The 15,074-nt window shown below is 39.0% G+C and overlaps 1 protein-coding gene across 4 annotated transcripts in view; it reads right to left on the reverse strand.

Annotated features, from left to right (window-relative positions):
- POLR3B (RNA polymerase III subunit B) overlaps positions 1–15,074 on the reverse strand; it is a 122,235-nt gene that overhangs the window by 78,469 nt on the left and 28,692 nt on the right. For all 4 annotated transcript variants that reach the window (XM_061206515.1, XM_061206514.1, XM_061206513.1 and 1 more), the window contains 2 exons: positions 8,370–8,492; positions 2,972–3,091 (listed from right to left, as the gene is read on the reverse strand). In XM_061206515.1, the coding sequence (XP_061062498.1) occupies positions 2,972–3,091; positions 8,370–8,492 (243 nt within the window). The remainder of the gene's footprint in view (positions 1–2,971; positions 3,092–8,369; positions 8,493–15,074) is intronic.

Raw genomic sequence — 15,074 nt, forward strand, 5'->3', positions numbered from 1 at the left:
AAGGAGCTTGGAACACTGAAACAGAATTGTTATCGCCAAAACTCTGGAGTCCTTTTAATATTATCTTGGAGGAAAAAGAGGTCTTTAGGCATCTTGGGGAAACCCTTAGAGCAGTCGTTTCCAAATTTTAGTGTGCATGATAATCATTGCAGGGCCTGTTAGAACAGATTGCTGGGCCCCACTCCCAGAGTGTCTGACTCAGTATGTCTGTGGTAGAGTCCAAGAACTTCTGGCAAGTTCCCAGGTGATGCTGACTCTACTACGTAGTCTGAAAAACTCTCACTTCCAAGGAACTGAGAGGCCGGACTTCGGAGCCAAAGCCTCAAGTACAAGTGCAGGGACTGCTGAGCATCCTGCCCATCTCTCTCCCTCTAGGTAGATACATCTGAACCAGTGCTTTCTACATTTTACTCATTCAAGTACCACCATCATGATTACTGTCATATCTCTGTAACACTTAAAGTATTAATTATTTAATATTTTTAGTCAACTTTAAACAACTCATTTTTAAGTAAGCTTCATCTATACAATACCATAAAATCCTAAATACCACAGAAATGGATTTAATGTGCTAGTTGTATTTTTTCTAATAAGTACATAATTATTTAAAGAAAAATGTCCTTATATCATCTAAAATCACCTCTAACAGTATTCCTAGGTAAATATTGTCCTAAACCATTCTGGAAAATGAAGGTCTTTTCTTGGTTTATCTATTCTGACTTTACTCCTCACTGGATCATATATAACAAAACTTCTTTTTTTAAAAAATTTATTTATTTTGGTTGCATTGGGTCTTCGTTGCTGCGCGTGGGCTCTCTCTAGTTGCGGCGAGCAGGGGCTACTCTTCATTGCAGTGCGCGGGCTTCTCATCGCGGTGGCTTCTCTTGTTGCGGAGCACAGGCTCTAGGCACGCGGGCTTCAGTAGTTGTAGCACGCGGGCTCAGTAGCTGTGGCTCACGGGCTTAGTTGCTCCACGGCATGTGGGATTTTCCCAGACCAGAGCTCGAACCCGTGTCCCCTGCGTTACGAGGTGGATTCTTAACCACTGCGCCACCAGGGAAGCCCTAACAAAACTATAAAAACGGTAGCTTAGGCCCACTGCAACCACACAGAAGTACCAATGTTCAGCTTTATCAATTTACATAAATAAATTTCGGTATAGCCAGCATTCTATCAGCTAAGACTTTTTAACCAAAAGGTCTCCTCAGCTATTGTACAAAGCTAAGTGATACCCCAATGGAGACGTGGTGGCCATGTCTGGGAGCCAGCAAACCATGGAGCTTTATGTGCACCCTATCACTGAATTGGCACAATGGTATTAGTTTCATTGTTCAGATGAGAAAACTGGAGCTTAGAAAAGTTAAGATTTGCCCAAAGTAAATCAGCTAGGAAGTTAAGAAACCCAGTTTGAACCCTTATCTCTCTGACTCTAAAGCCCTTGTTGTTTCCACTACTCATTTTTGCTATTTTGAGTTTTAAACTGTTTTTCTAATCACCTAAAATTCAGTTCAGACACAGCTTTAACATTAAGAGTTTTCTAATTCTTTGAATTAGATCAAGGATACACATAAATGAGTGGCAGCCAAAGGGCAGAATCAGAGACCCATATTATTTGGCTAACAAGGTGTTTCAAAATAAGAGAACAATCATTAAGATTCAGTTTAGGTGGTCACTGTTCACTTTTGCAGTTCCTTCAACTTTCCTTTATTTATAATCAGCCCCTGAAGGTAGAATCTGCAATCCCTGAATTAGATCATCGTGCATAATACACATGCTAATTCATCAAAAAGCAGACTATTTGGTTAACAAGATGGTCTGACTAACAAATAATTTTATAACTTAGAAAGAGTAGCATATATATTAAATGGGAGTGGGGGAAGAACGACTCTTGCCAACATGGCTGATCTCTGTTTAATAATAAGTTAATTTAAAAAAAATAAATATTAAGGGTCAGAAGATGGGATTCTAGCTCGCTCTCTGACAACTAACCAGCTGGATGACAAGGTAAATCATCTAGCTTTTCCAGACCTGAGCATCTTCACTGTAAGTGAAGGAGGCTGGACAATGTGAACTCTAAAATTCAAGGTCTAGGAGATAAGCCCATCCAATATTTTAATAAGTATCTATGGTAGTGATGGTAACATAACATTGAGAATGTATCTAATGCCTCAGAAATGTACATATAAAAATGGTAAATTTTTGGGACTTCCCTGGTGGCGCAGTGGTTAAGAATCCACCTCGTAACGCAGGGGACACGGGTTCGAGTCCTGGTCTGGGAAGATTCCAGCCCGTGTGCCACAACTACTGAGCCTGCGCTCTAGAGCCCATGAGCCACAACTACTGAGCCCGTGTGCCACAACTACTGAAGCCCGTGCACCTAGAGCCCGTGCTCCGCAACAAGAGAAACCACGGCAATGAGAAGCCCGTGCACCACAACGAAAAGTAGCCCCCACTCACCACAACTAGAGGAAGCCCGCACGCAGCAACGAAGACCCAACACAGCCAAAAATAAATACATAAATAAATAAATTTTTTTAACAAAAGGTAAATTTTATGTTATGTATATTTTACCACAATTTAAAAAAAAGTATCCATATGAGCAAGGCACTGTAAGCTCATTTTAAGTTATTTAAAAATATCTAAGACACCATCCCTGTCCTTCAAAACGGTGAAATCTAATAGCAGTGCTACTATATACATGAATATAAAAAACTGTAATTTTGGATTGAAAGAAGAACCAAGAGAGAGTAAACATGATGATGATACAATACAGCTAACATTCTCTAAGTACAAATAAACTATTGATAATGGAAGCTTATTTCCAGGGCAGTCCACTGGAGAGTCCTCTTTAGGATTCTCTCTTTTCTTAAGGAGCTATACTTTAATTAATGTAAACTTGTATTCAAAATTCTTTAACAGAAATGCATGGACCCCACAATGATCATTACTCAGTTGCAAAGGGGTTACTCACTGGTACATGGGTCAGAATGGTAGAAGCCAGGAGCTCTCTTGCTTCTTCTATTTTGGTTTTCTTTGGTCCACCTCCCCACATCCTTTGCCTTCTTACTTTGTTCCCTATATATTTTAATGCCTGTAAAAAACAGAATATATTTATAATAATGTTTGAATGACATCATCAGCGAGAATTTGTTAAACTACCCATACACGACGCTATAAGCAAAACAGACAAGGATCCTGGTTATAGAGAAAGCTGAATTGGTCCTAGTCAAAAATCAACATTTGTCATAAATCAATGACAAAGTAGCATTTACATGCTATTTAATACACTGGTTCCTTTTTTATTTTATAATTTGTTTTCTTACTATAAAATTGATACATGATTATTGTAGGAAATTTAGAAAATACAGAGGAGATAGATGTATCAGCCATCAAATTTAGAAAATACAGAGGAGATAGATGTATCAGCCATCAAATTTAGAAAATACAGAGGAGATAGATCACCCAGCCATCTCTGGGTGCAGGCACCCAGAGAGCACCACAGTCTATAGTTAACACTTTGGGGTAGTAGTTTTTCCCCTCAAAAAGGAATTACACCATGTATGACCTCTATCCTGAAATTGACAAAGCATTGCTGAAAGAAAACAAAACCTAAATAAATTGAGGGTTATGCCATTTTCATGGACTGGAACATATAATAGTGTTAAGATGGCTTACTGTTAAAATTCTCTCCAAACTGACCAAGAGATATATCATAATTGCTAATTATACTCCTGGCAGGCTTTTTAAAAAACAAAAATTGATTGATTCCAAAATATATATGAAAATGAAAAAGAATAGCCGAAACAATCCTGAAAAAGTCAGAGGATTTACATTACGTGATTTCAACTATAAAGCTATAGTAATCAAGACAGTGTGATGAGAGGGTAAGGACAAACGGATCAACGGAAGAGAATAACAAGTCCAGAAATAAACCACACTTTTATGGTCAATTGATTTTTGACAAAAGTGCCAAAGCAATTCAATGGGCGAAGGAAAGTCTTTTCAATAAATGATGTCAAAACAACTAAATATCCATAAAGTAAAAAATAAACCTTGACCCTTATTTCACACCAAATAGAAAAATTAGTTTAAGATGGATTTTAGACATAAACATAAGAACTAAAACTATAATGCTTCCAGAATAAAACATAGGAGAATATGTTACTGCTCTTGGGGTAGGCAAAGATTTCTTTAAATGGAAATCAATAACCATAAAAAAACAAATAAAAACACCCTATTGATAATCAGATTTTATCAAAATTAAAAACTGCTCATCACAGTTAAGATAATGAATAGGGAAGTAATGGGCTGGGAGAAAATGCCTGCAATACATAAACCTGACAAGGGATTTATAGCCAGGATATATGTATATATATTTTTTAATTTTATTTTTATTTTTTTTTATATTTATATTTTTTAAAGAGGACTCTGAAATTCAATAATAAAAAGGCAACTCAGTGAGGAAAACGAGCAAAAGATTTGGACAGACACCTCACAAAGGAAATCGATAAGCACATGAAAAAGTGTTCAACATCCTTAGTCATCTGGAAAATGCATGATTAAAACCACAATGAGATACCACCAAACACCCACTAGAATAGCTAAACTTAAAAAGACTGACAACACTGAATGTTGGTGAGGATGTGAAGCAATCAGAACTCTCAGACACAGCTGGGGGGACTGCAAAATGGTACCATCACTTTGGAAAAAGATCTGGCAGTTCCAACTTTATAAAAGTTACATACACAACTGCTTTTTGATCCAGCAATTCTACGCCTAGGTATTTATCCAAGAGAAATGCCAAACTGTTCAGGCAGAGACTTGTACACAAACGTTTACGGCAGTTTTATTCATAACAGGAAAAGAGTGAAACAAACCAAACGTCCATCAACAGGGAAAGATAACAAACTGTGGTATATTCATACAATGGAACACTACTCAGCAATAAAAAGGAACATGGGAATTCCCTGGTGGTCCAGTGGTTAGGACTCCGTGCTTTCACTGCAGGGGCGCAGGTTCAATCCCTAGTCGGGGAACTAAGAACCTGCAAGCTGCGCAGTGTGGCCAAATTAAAAAAAAAAAAAGACAAAAAAACCACACAGAAAACAAAAAAACAATAAAAAGGAACAGACCACATGGATAGATGACATAAAGAGGAACAACTTGGCTGAATCTAAGACAATACGCTCAACAAGAAAAGCTGGACACCAAGAAGTTTACACTGCATAATTCCATATATAAAATTCTAGAACAGGCAAAACTAATCTATGGTGAAAAAATAAGATCAGTGGGGGAAGAAGATAATAGAGGTGAAAACTAACTAGGAGGGGCATGAGGGAACTTTCTGGGGTAATGGCAATATTCTATATCTTATAAAAATTATACAATTAAGATTTGTACTTATCAGTGTATATACATTTTACCTAAAAAATGAAATATTAAAAACTAATCAAGTAATAGGTGAGGAGGAGGTAGAGATTTAGATGAAACAAGAATGGCAAAGTGTTTTTAATTGTTGAGGCTGGGTGATAGGCACATGGGGTTCATAATACTATTCCGTATATTTTGTATATGTTGAAATTTTTCCATAAAAAAAAGTTCGAAAAGAAGAGGATAATGTGGTTCTTATTATTTTGTAAAAGCAATTAATGCTTTTTTTTTTTTTTTTTAAACTGGTTTTCAGTTAGAAGAAAGGGCTGATTCTTTATCCTGGAATTTCTGTCCCCAGTTACCTGCCTGGGAAATTTCTTCTCCATGCTGCAAAACCTAGATCAGGTATCACTTCCTCTTTGAAGCCTTTCCTAACCACACTCCTTTCTCTGTGCTATTTTAATTCCCTATGTATAAAGAATTGAGTACTTCCATTCATGTTCAGATCACACTATATTTTAATTGTCTATTTACCTGTATGGCTCTCTTACTAGATGACATGTCGTCTTTTTCCTCGATTCCTAGTGACTAAAATAGTGCCTGGAACTAAATGGAACTCCTCTGTTAAGACTGGACATCAAATCTAGGAATCTTCCCTGGTTAAAAAAAAGGTCATTTAGAGTGTAAAATAAACTAAGACCTTTAAAACACAAGCTGTGTAACCTAGCAGTAAGTAGTAACTAAGTAACTGACTGAGGCAAGTCAGCAGTTGGTGGGAACCACGAATAGATAGGCACTTCAGTTTTCCCTAAACTGAGCTGTCTTCATTAAATTTGGGTCTTCTAGTTCCCTTGGGAAAGAGGCTAAAGATTCTTCACTTCTTTGAGCAAGAAACAGAGGAACACAGGGGAGCCTGCTATTCTTTCTGATGTAGCAGAAAGTCACCTTTTCCCTAGAATACCTAATAAAGTTGCCAGGGGTTCACAGTGTGAGGGTTAGGGTAAGAGCCCAATCTGTTCATAAACAGGCCAAGATGACACCCCTAGTGCATCCTATCCTCCCAAAAAGGTAATAACTAATTTCTTCCCTATTTATCAGAGCCCCTGGCAATGAAAATGTAAAACATCCATGACCAATATAACAGCAAAAAGGCTTTGTGAGCAGAAGTGGAGGAGTCACTGAAAAGGGAAGCATTAAAGACAAAACAAAACACAGATTTTAAGCAATCCACTAAAGTGCCACGTCGTCAAAAGTTCTATTACGTAAGATAAAGTGTACTTGCTACATTTTCGATTAGAATAACATAAAATATTCATGTTACCCTAACTCATATGTTCAATTTATCAACCATTTTGGATTACCTGTGCCACTGTAACCTTTCATCAGTTGCAAATAATTCATCTTTGCTTTAATCCAGCATACAGAGAACAAGCCATCTCAAACTTCTACTTCCTGTTTGTCTTTCTCACGTTAGGAACATTTGTCTTTCTTAAGTTAAATAACTGCACATTCTCCTCATCTTTTAACTGAACTTTTCTAGTTCCGTTAGCTAAAATTTTCTGTCAGTACCTATTGAAGAGAAATAAATGAATGATTTTCCAACCCACTGTTTAGCCCCTGCTCAAATAGCTTTACAGTGAAAAGGTTATCTGACCAACAATGATGATGTTTGTAATAAATGAATAATGGATCGCACTGAATCCACGGGGGTAGCATTAAGGCAAATCGTTCTTCCAAGGCATTATACAGCTTTAAAGCATAGAGTGCGTCTTCCAAAAGTGAGCCAATTCCTCGGTGTTTCTTAACGTTTTCTCTTCACGTTCTTGGAGCCCCTGGACAATGTAATTTCAGTCTATAACAAAAATGTATATTCACTAAATATTTCACTTTCGATGAAGAGCAAAATTAGAATCTCCTAAATCCAAACAACTTTTCCTGATGCTACCTGCCTGATAACTAGAGTTGACTGTTAATTAACTACAGAAAAAGAAGGCAGTGATAAGAATAATCCCTACTGATTTGTGCTTTTGAATTATATGTACTTACATATGACAATCAACCTTCCTAAATGTTTGACTCAGTCTATGAAAATATCAAGACTGGTTTGACTTTTCAGAACACATACTAACAGATATAAGATGCTATCTCTAATAACATCCTGGGTGACAAGAAAAAAGCAGCATGGAATTTATACCTTGTAAGCAACCCACAGAACAGACAATATATGTATGGATATATAAGAATTGTCCATTGTGCTTCTACAGTAAGGAATTCCTACCTCCCAGGATGACTATGAGGAATGTCACTATTGATTTACACTTAGGAAAGCACTTCACAAATGTATAACTAAAAATCCTAAGTATGGCAATTAGGGCTCCCTGTCACATAGGAAGGGAAGTGCAATTATTTTGATTATGTTTAGCATATATACAGTTCTCTAACTTCATCTTTGAGTCTTGCCCTACAATCCACAGGTTCCAACTGGTAGTGCCCAAGGCAGGTCAATGAAGGCTCTATAGTGGTAAAGGGGTTCTAAACCTGGGTATTTCTTGCTGGACACACTGGGAATTCAGGAAAAGGGATACAGACCACATACAACTGGATGCTGAAAGCAACTGGAAGTAGGGAATAAAAAGGAATATTAAAGAGAAACACATGAAAAAAAAAAACCTTCTACACTAGAGTTGCTGTAGTTTAAAAACTTGTATCACTCAGGCAAATAAGGAAAAGAAGAGTACTTGCTATCCTATCAGAACAAAAGCCTCTTGGTCCCCCTGCTTCTAAGTTACACACCAAAGGCTGATAATTTGTCTAGGCAAACTCCTTCCTCCAATCCCTCAAATAATGAGTCAAAGAAGCTTCTCTACCACTCCTCCCATCTCCCCAACATCTTCCCCAAACCTATACCCTTAAAAGTCACTGTATCTGATGCTTTATCAATGAGCGGCATTAAATCTCCAATTCCCTTTCATAGCAAAGGACAACATGAAAAGACACACCTGCATCTGTGTGAAAATCTGAGCTTTCTGGCACTCTTCCAAACTGGGCCCAAATGCAGCCATCACGTGCTCCTCTGTTCCAATCATCTGCACAATTTCCTGGTCACTCTCAACACCCATGGCCTAGGAAGGAAAGAAAAGATAGAATGAGTGTTGGCTTTGTGTTAACTCACTGACATTTGCTTATGCTAATTTGGCATTGTTTGTGGGTATTACTTCTAAGCAAAAGCTAGCTCTTTTCTCAGAAACGGTGCCATCTGGCATTGGCAGCCATAGCCCAAGCTGCAGAAGAACCTGAAACAGAAATTTTGACTAGGAAGAGGAAAACAAACATTCTCAAGCACTTTTTGTATGTGTACTGTCTTCTATAATTTAAAGTATCCTATGATTTTCATCATGAGAAAGGAAGTAGGGAGGTACAGTGGAGACACTGGTCACAGTTACAAAGGCAAACTGAAAAAAACAAAACAAAACAAGACAAAACGGGCAAAGAGCAGTAAAGCAGAAAATATGCATGGCTGAAAATAAACAGAACCCCAATTAGTTTTGCCACAAGATTAATTTCTCTGAGAACTGTCAAATCATGCACCTTCAGGCTAAAACAATTTTTCTTAACGGATGTTTTACCTCACTATTCTAGAGATATCAAGCTCTACTTTATGCAGGTTTTTAAAGAGATTTTTATAAAACCAAGAACACACTTAGGTTTAAGAAACCCACTTATCTTTAAGTGTTTCAAGGTGGCAGCCAGCAACGCAGGTCTTTGTAGATTCCATCTGGTACTAAGGCTTACTCCTTCACACATTTGCCTGGCATTCTGCTGTATCAAGAAATACAGCATAATCTCACTAAACCTCTCTTGGCAGAGAAGTGAAGGGGAAAGTTATGTTTGCATTAAAATTCTTCCTTTAGCTACACAGAGAAAAGAGAACCAGGGGTACTTGTCTAGTTAAACTTTAATGATCTAGTTCTCAGTTCTTCTCCACACACAAGAGAGAGAGAAGGAAAAAGGAATTTTGAGTCTGATGCAGAACATGGAGAACATGAACCTGAGTACAACGGAAAGGGAACCTCTCCAAAGCCAAGAGAGAATGTCAACAACAGGCCTGACAACCACTATTACACGTCACCTCCTCCACCCCAGTATCTTCATTTGTCACGACAGGGCACAACAAGGCCCCTTCCAGCTCAACATTCTACAACTCAACATTTGAATTTTAGTAGTCTGTATCTTAAAATTCGATTTGGATACCTTAGGATCAGATGTAAGCTTACTGAAAGTTTTGAAGCTTTCGGGGGCAGTTAAATAGATGCTTTCAGGCCAACTGTGATGGTTTTGAAAACGTTCACGAATTCTTTGACACTCTCTTCAAAAGGTAAAGACTAATTCTCCTCCCCTTGAGTGTGGGCTAAACTTAATGACTCATTTATACAGAAAAGGTGGAAACGACTGTATGACTCTGGAGCCTCGGTCATAGAAGGTACTGCCGCTTCCTGCTGGCTCCCTTGTGGCAGCCAGCGGCCATGTCATGGAGACACTCAAGCATCCATGGAAGGTCCAGTGGTAAGGAGCAAAGGCTCTTACCCTGAGGGTGAGCCACCCTCCAGCTCCAATCCGGCCTTCAGACCACTGTAGCCCTGGCTGACACCTCGACTCATGAAAGACCCTGAGCCAGAAGCATTCAGCCAAGCAATGCCCTAACCCCTCACCAACAGAGACTCTGCTGTAATTTGTTATTCAGCACAGATAACTAATAGACCAACTTTGGGAATTAAATCTACTAAACTTAAAAAAAAAATTTTAAGTGTATAACTTGTTTTGTTCAAAAAAAGTTTTGTGACTTCCAGAGAGATATCAATACATAGGTTTTAAGATTCTTGATCCAAGCGAACCAAGATGGCGGAGTAGAAGGACGTGCTCTCACTCCCTCTTGCGAGAGCACCAGAATCACAACTGGCTGCTGGACAATCATCGACAGGAAGACACTGGACTTCACCAAGGAGGATACCCCACGTCCAAGGACAGAGGAGAAGCCACAGTGAGACGGTAGGAGGAGCGCAATCAGAGTAAAATCAAATCCCATAACTGCTGGGTGGGTGACTCACAGACTGGTGAGCACTTATACCACAGAAGTCCACCCACTGGAGTGAACGTTCTGAGCGCCCCGTCAGGCTTCCCAACCTGGGGGTCCGGCAACGGGAGGAGGAATTCATAGAGAATCAGACTTTGGAGCCTAGTGGGAATTGATTGCAGGACTTCGACAGGACTGGGGGAAACAGAGACCCCATTCTTGGAGGGCGCACACAAAATAGTGTGTGCATCGGGACCCAGGGGAAGGAGCAGTGACCCTGGGGGAGACTGAACCAGACACAACTGCTGGTGTTGGGGGGTCTCCTGCAGAGGCGGGGGCTGGCTCTGTTTCACCGTGGGGACAAGGACACTGGCAGCGGAGGTTCTAGGAAGTACTCCTTGGCGTGAGCCCTCCCAGAGTCTGCCATTAGCCCCACCAAAGAGCCCGGGTAGGCTCCAGTGTTGGGTTGCCTCAGGCAAAACAACCAACAGGGAGGGAACCCAGCCCCACCCATCAACAGTCAAGTGGATTAAAGTTTTACGGAGCTCTGACCGCCACAGCAACAGTCAGCTCTACCCACCTCCAGAGCCTCCCATCAAGCCTCTTAGATAGCCTCAACCACCAGAGGGCAGACAGCAGAAGCAAGAAAAACTACAGTCCTGCAGCCTGTGGAACAGAAACCACATTTACAGAAAGATAGACAAGATGAAAAGGCAGAGGGCTATATACCAGATGAAGGAACAAGAAAAAACCCCAGAAAAACAACTAAATGAAGTGGAGATAGGCAACCTTCCAGAAAAAGAATTCAGAATAATGATAGTGAAGATGATCCAGGACCTTGGAATGAGAATGGAGGCAAAGATTGAGAAGATGCAAGAAATGATTAACAAAGACCTAGAAGAATTAAAGAACAAACAAACAGAGATGACCAATACAATAACTGAAATGAAAACTACACTAGAAGGAATCAATAGTAGAATAACTGAGGCAGAAGAACGGATAAGTGACCTGGAAGACAGAATGGTGGAATTCACTGCTGCGGAACAGACTAAAGAAAAAAGAATGAAAAGAAATGAAGACAGCCTAAGAGACCTCTGGGACAACATTAAACGCAACAACATTCGCATTATAGGGGTCCCAGAAGGAGAAGAGAGAGAGAAAGGACCAGAGAAAATATCTGAAGAGATTATAGTCGAAAACTTCCCTAACATGGGAAAGGAAATAGCCACCCAAGTCCAGGAAGCGCAGAGAGTCCCATACAGGATAAACCCAAGGAGAAGCACACCGAGACACATAGTAATCAAAGTGGCAAAAATTAAAGACAAAGAAAAATTATTGAAAGCAGCAAGGGAAAAACGACAAATAACATACAAGGGAACTCCCATAAGGTTAACAGCTGATTTCTCAGCAGAAACTCTACAAGCCAGAAGGGAGTGGCATGATATACTTAAAGTGATGAAAGGCAAGAACCTACAACCAAGATTACTCTACCCAGCAAGGATCTCATTTAGATTTGATGGAGAAATCAAAAGCTTTACAGACAAGCAAAAGCTAAGAGAATTCAGCACCACCAAACCAGCTCTACAACAAATGTTAAAGGAACTTCTCTAAGTGGAAAACACAAGAGAAGAAAAGGACCTACAAAAACAAACCCAAAACAATTAAGAAAATGGTCATAGGAACATACATATCGATAATTACCTTAAACGTGAATGGATTAAATGCTCCAGCCAAAAGACACAGGCTTGCTGAATGGATACAAAAACAAGACCCAGGGCTTCCCTGGTGGCGCAGTGGTTGAGAATCTGCCTGCCAGTGCAGGGGACACGGGTTCGAGCCCTGGTCTGGGAAGATCCCACATGCCGCGGAGCAACTGGGCCCGTGAGCCGCAATTACTGAGCCTGCGCGTCTGGAGCTTGTGCTCCACAACAAGAGAGGCCGATAATGAGAGGCCCGCGCACCGCGATGAAGAGTGGCCCCCGCTTGCCACAACTAGAGAAGGCCCTAGCACAGAAACGAAGACCCAACACAGCCGTAAATAAATTAATTAATTAAAAAAAAAAAAAAAAAAAAACAAGACCCATATATATGCTGTCTACAAGAGACCCACTTTAGACTTAGGGACACATACAGACTGAAAGTGAGGGGATGGAAAAAGATATTCCATGCAAATGGAAATCAAAAGAAAGCTGGAGTAGCTATACTCATATCAGACAAAATAGACTTTAAAATAAAGAATGTTACAAGAGACAAGGAAGGACACTACATAATGATCAAGGGATCAATCCAAGAAGAAGATATAACAATTATAAATATATATGCACCCAACATAGGAGCACCTCATTACATAAGGCAACTGCTAACAGCTATAAAAGAAGAAATTGACAGTAACACAATAATAGTGGGGGAATTTAACACCTCACTTACACCAATGGACAGATCATCCAAAATGAAAATAAATAAGGAAACAGAAGCTTTAAATGACACAATAGACCAGATAGATTTAATTGATATTTATAGGACATTCCATCCAAAAACAGCAGATTACACGTTCTTCTCAAGTGCGCGTGGGACATTCTCCAGGATAGATCACATCTTGGTTCACAAATCAAGCCTCAGTAAATTTAAGAAAACTGAAATCATATCAAGCATCTTTTCTGACCACAACGCTATGAGATTAGAAATGAATTACAGGGGAAAAAACGTAAAAAACACAAACACATAGAGGCTAAACAATACGTTACTAAATAACCAAGAGATCACTGAAGAAATCAAAGAGGAAATCAAAAAATACCTAGAGACAAATGACAATGAAAACACGACAACCCAAAACCTATGGGATGCAGCAAAAGCAGTTCTAAGAGGGAAGTTTATAGCTATACAAGCCTACCTAAAGAAACAAGAAAAATCTCAAGTAAACAATCTAACCTTACACCTAAAGAAACTAGAGAAAGAAGAACAAACAAACCCCAAAGTTAGCAGAAGGAAAGAAATCATAAAGATCAGAGCGGAAATAAATGAAATAGAAACAAAGAAAACAATAGCAAAGATCAATAAAACTAAAAGCTGGTTCTTCGAGAAGATAAACAAAATTGATAAGCCATTAGCCAGACTCATCAAGAAAAAGAGGGAGAGGACTCAAATCAATAAAATCAGAAATGAAAATGGAGAAGTTACAACAGACACCGCAGAAATACAAAGCATCCTAAGAGACTACTACAAGCAACTTTATGCCAATAAAATGGACAACCTGGAAGAAATGGACAAATTCTTAGAAAGGTATAACCTTCCAAGACTGAACCAGGAAGAAGCAGAAAATATGAACAGATCAATCACAAGTAATGAAATTGAAACTGTGATTAAAAATCTTCCAACAAACAAAAGTCCAGGACCAGATGGCTTCACAGGTGAATTCTATCAAACATTTAGAGAAGAGCTAACACCTATCCTTCTCAAACTCTTCCAAAAAATTGCAGAGGAAGGAACACTCCCAAACTCATTCTATGAGGCCACCATCACCCTGATACCAAAACCAGACAAAGACACTACAAAAAAAGAAAATTACAGACCAATATCACTGATGAATATAGATGCAAAAATCCTCAACAAAATACTAGCAAACAGAATCCAACAACACATTAAAAGGATCATACACCACGATCAAGTGGGATTTATCCCAGGGATGCAAGGATTCTTCAATATACGCAAAACAATCAGTGTGACATACCACATTAACAAACTGAAGAATAAAAACCATATGATCATCTCAATAGATGCAGAAAAAGCTTTTGACAAAATTCAACACCCATTTATGATAAAAACTCTCCAGAAAGTGGGCATAGAGGGAACCTACCTCAACATAATAAAGGCCATATATGACAAACCCACAGCAAACATCATTCTCAACGGTGAAAAACTGAAAGCATTTCCTCTAAGATCAGGAACGAGACAAGGATGTCCACTCTCACCACTATTATTCAACATAGTTCTGGAAGTCCTAGCCACGGCAATCAGAGAAGAAAAAGAAATAAAAGGAATACAAATTGGAAAAGAAGAAGTAAAACTGTCACTGTTTGCAGATGACATGATACTATACATAGAGAATCCTAAAACTGCCACCAGAAAACTGCTAGAGCTAATTAATGAATATGGTAAAGTTGCAGGATACAAAATTAATGCACAGAAATCTCTTGCATTCCTATACACTAATGATGAAAAATCTGAAAGAGAAATTAAGAAAACACTCCCATTTACCATTGCAACAAAAAGAATAAAATACCTAGGAATAAACCTACCTAGGGAGACAAAAGACCTGTATGCAGAAAACTATAAGACACTGATGAAAGAAATTAAAGATGATACCAACAGATGGAGAGATATACCATGTTCTTGGATTGGAAGAATCAACATTGTGAAAATGACTATACTACCTAAAGCAATCTACAGATTCAATGCAATCCCTATCAAATTACCAATGGCATTTTTTACGGAGCTAGAACAAATCATCTTAAAATTTGTATGGAGACACAAAAGACCCCGAATAGCCAAAGCAGTGTTGAGGGAAAAAAACGGAGCTGGAGGAATCAGACTCCCTGACTTCAGACTATACTACAAAGCTACAGTAATCAAGACT

The sequence above is a fragment of the Eubalaena glacialis genome, chromosome 11 (genome assembly GCF_028564815.1).
Source record: "Eubalaena glacialis isolate mEubGla1 chromosome 11, mEubGla1.1.hap2.+ XY, whole genome shotgun sequence".
NCBI lineage: Eukaryota > Metazoa > Chordata > Mammalia > Artiodactyla > Balaenidae > Eubalaena > Eubalaena glacialis.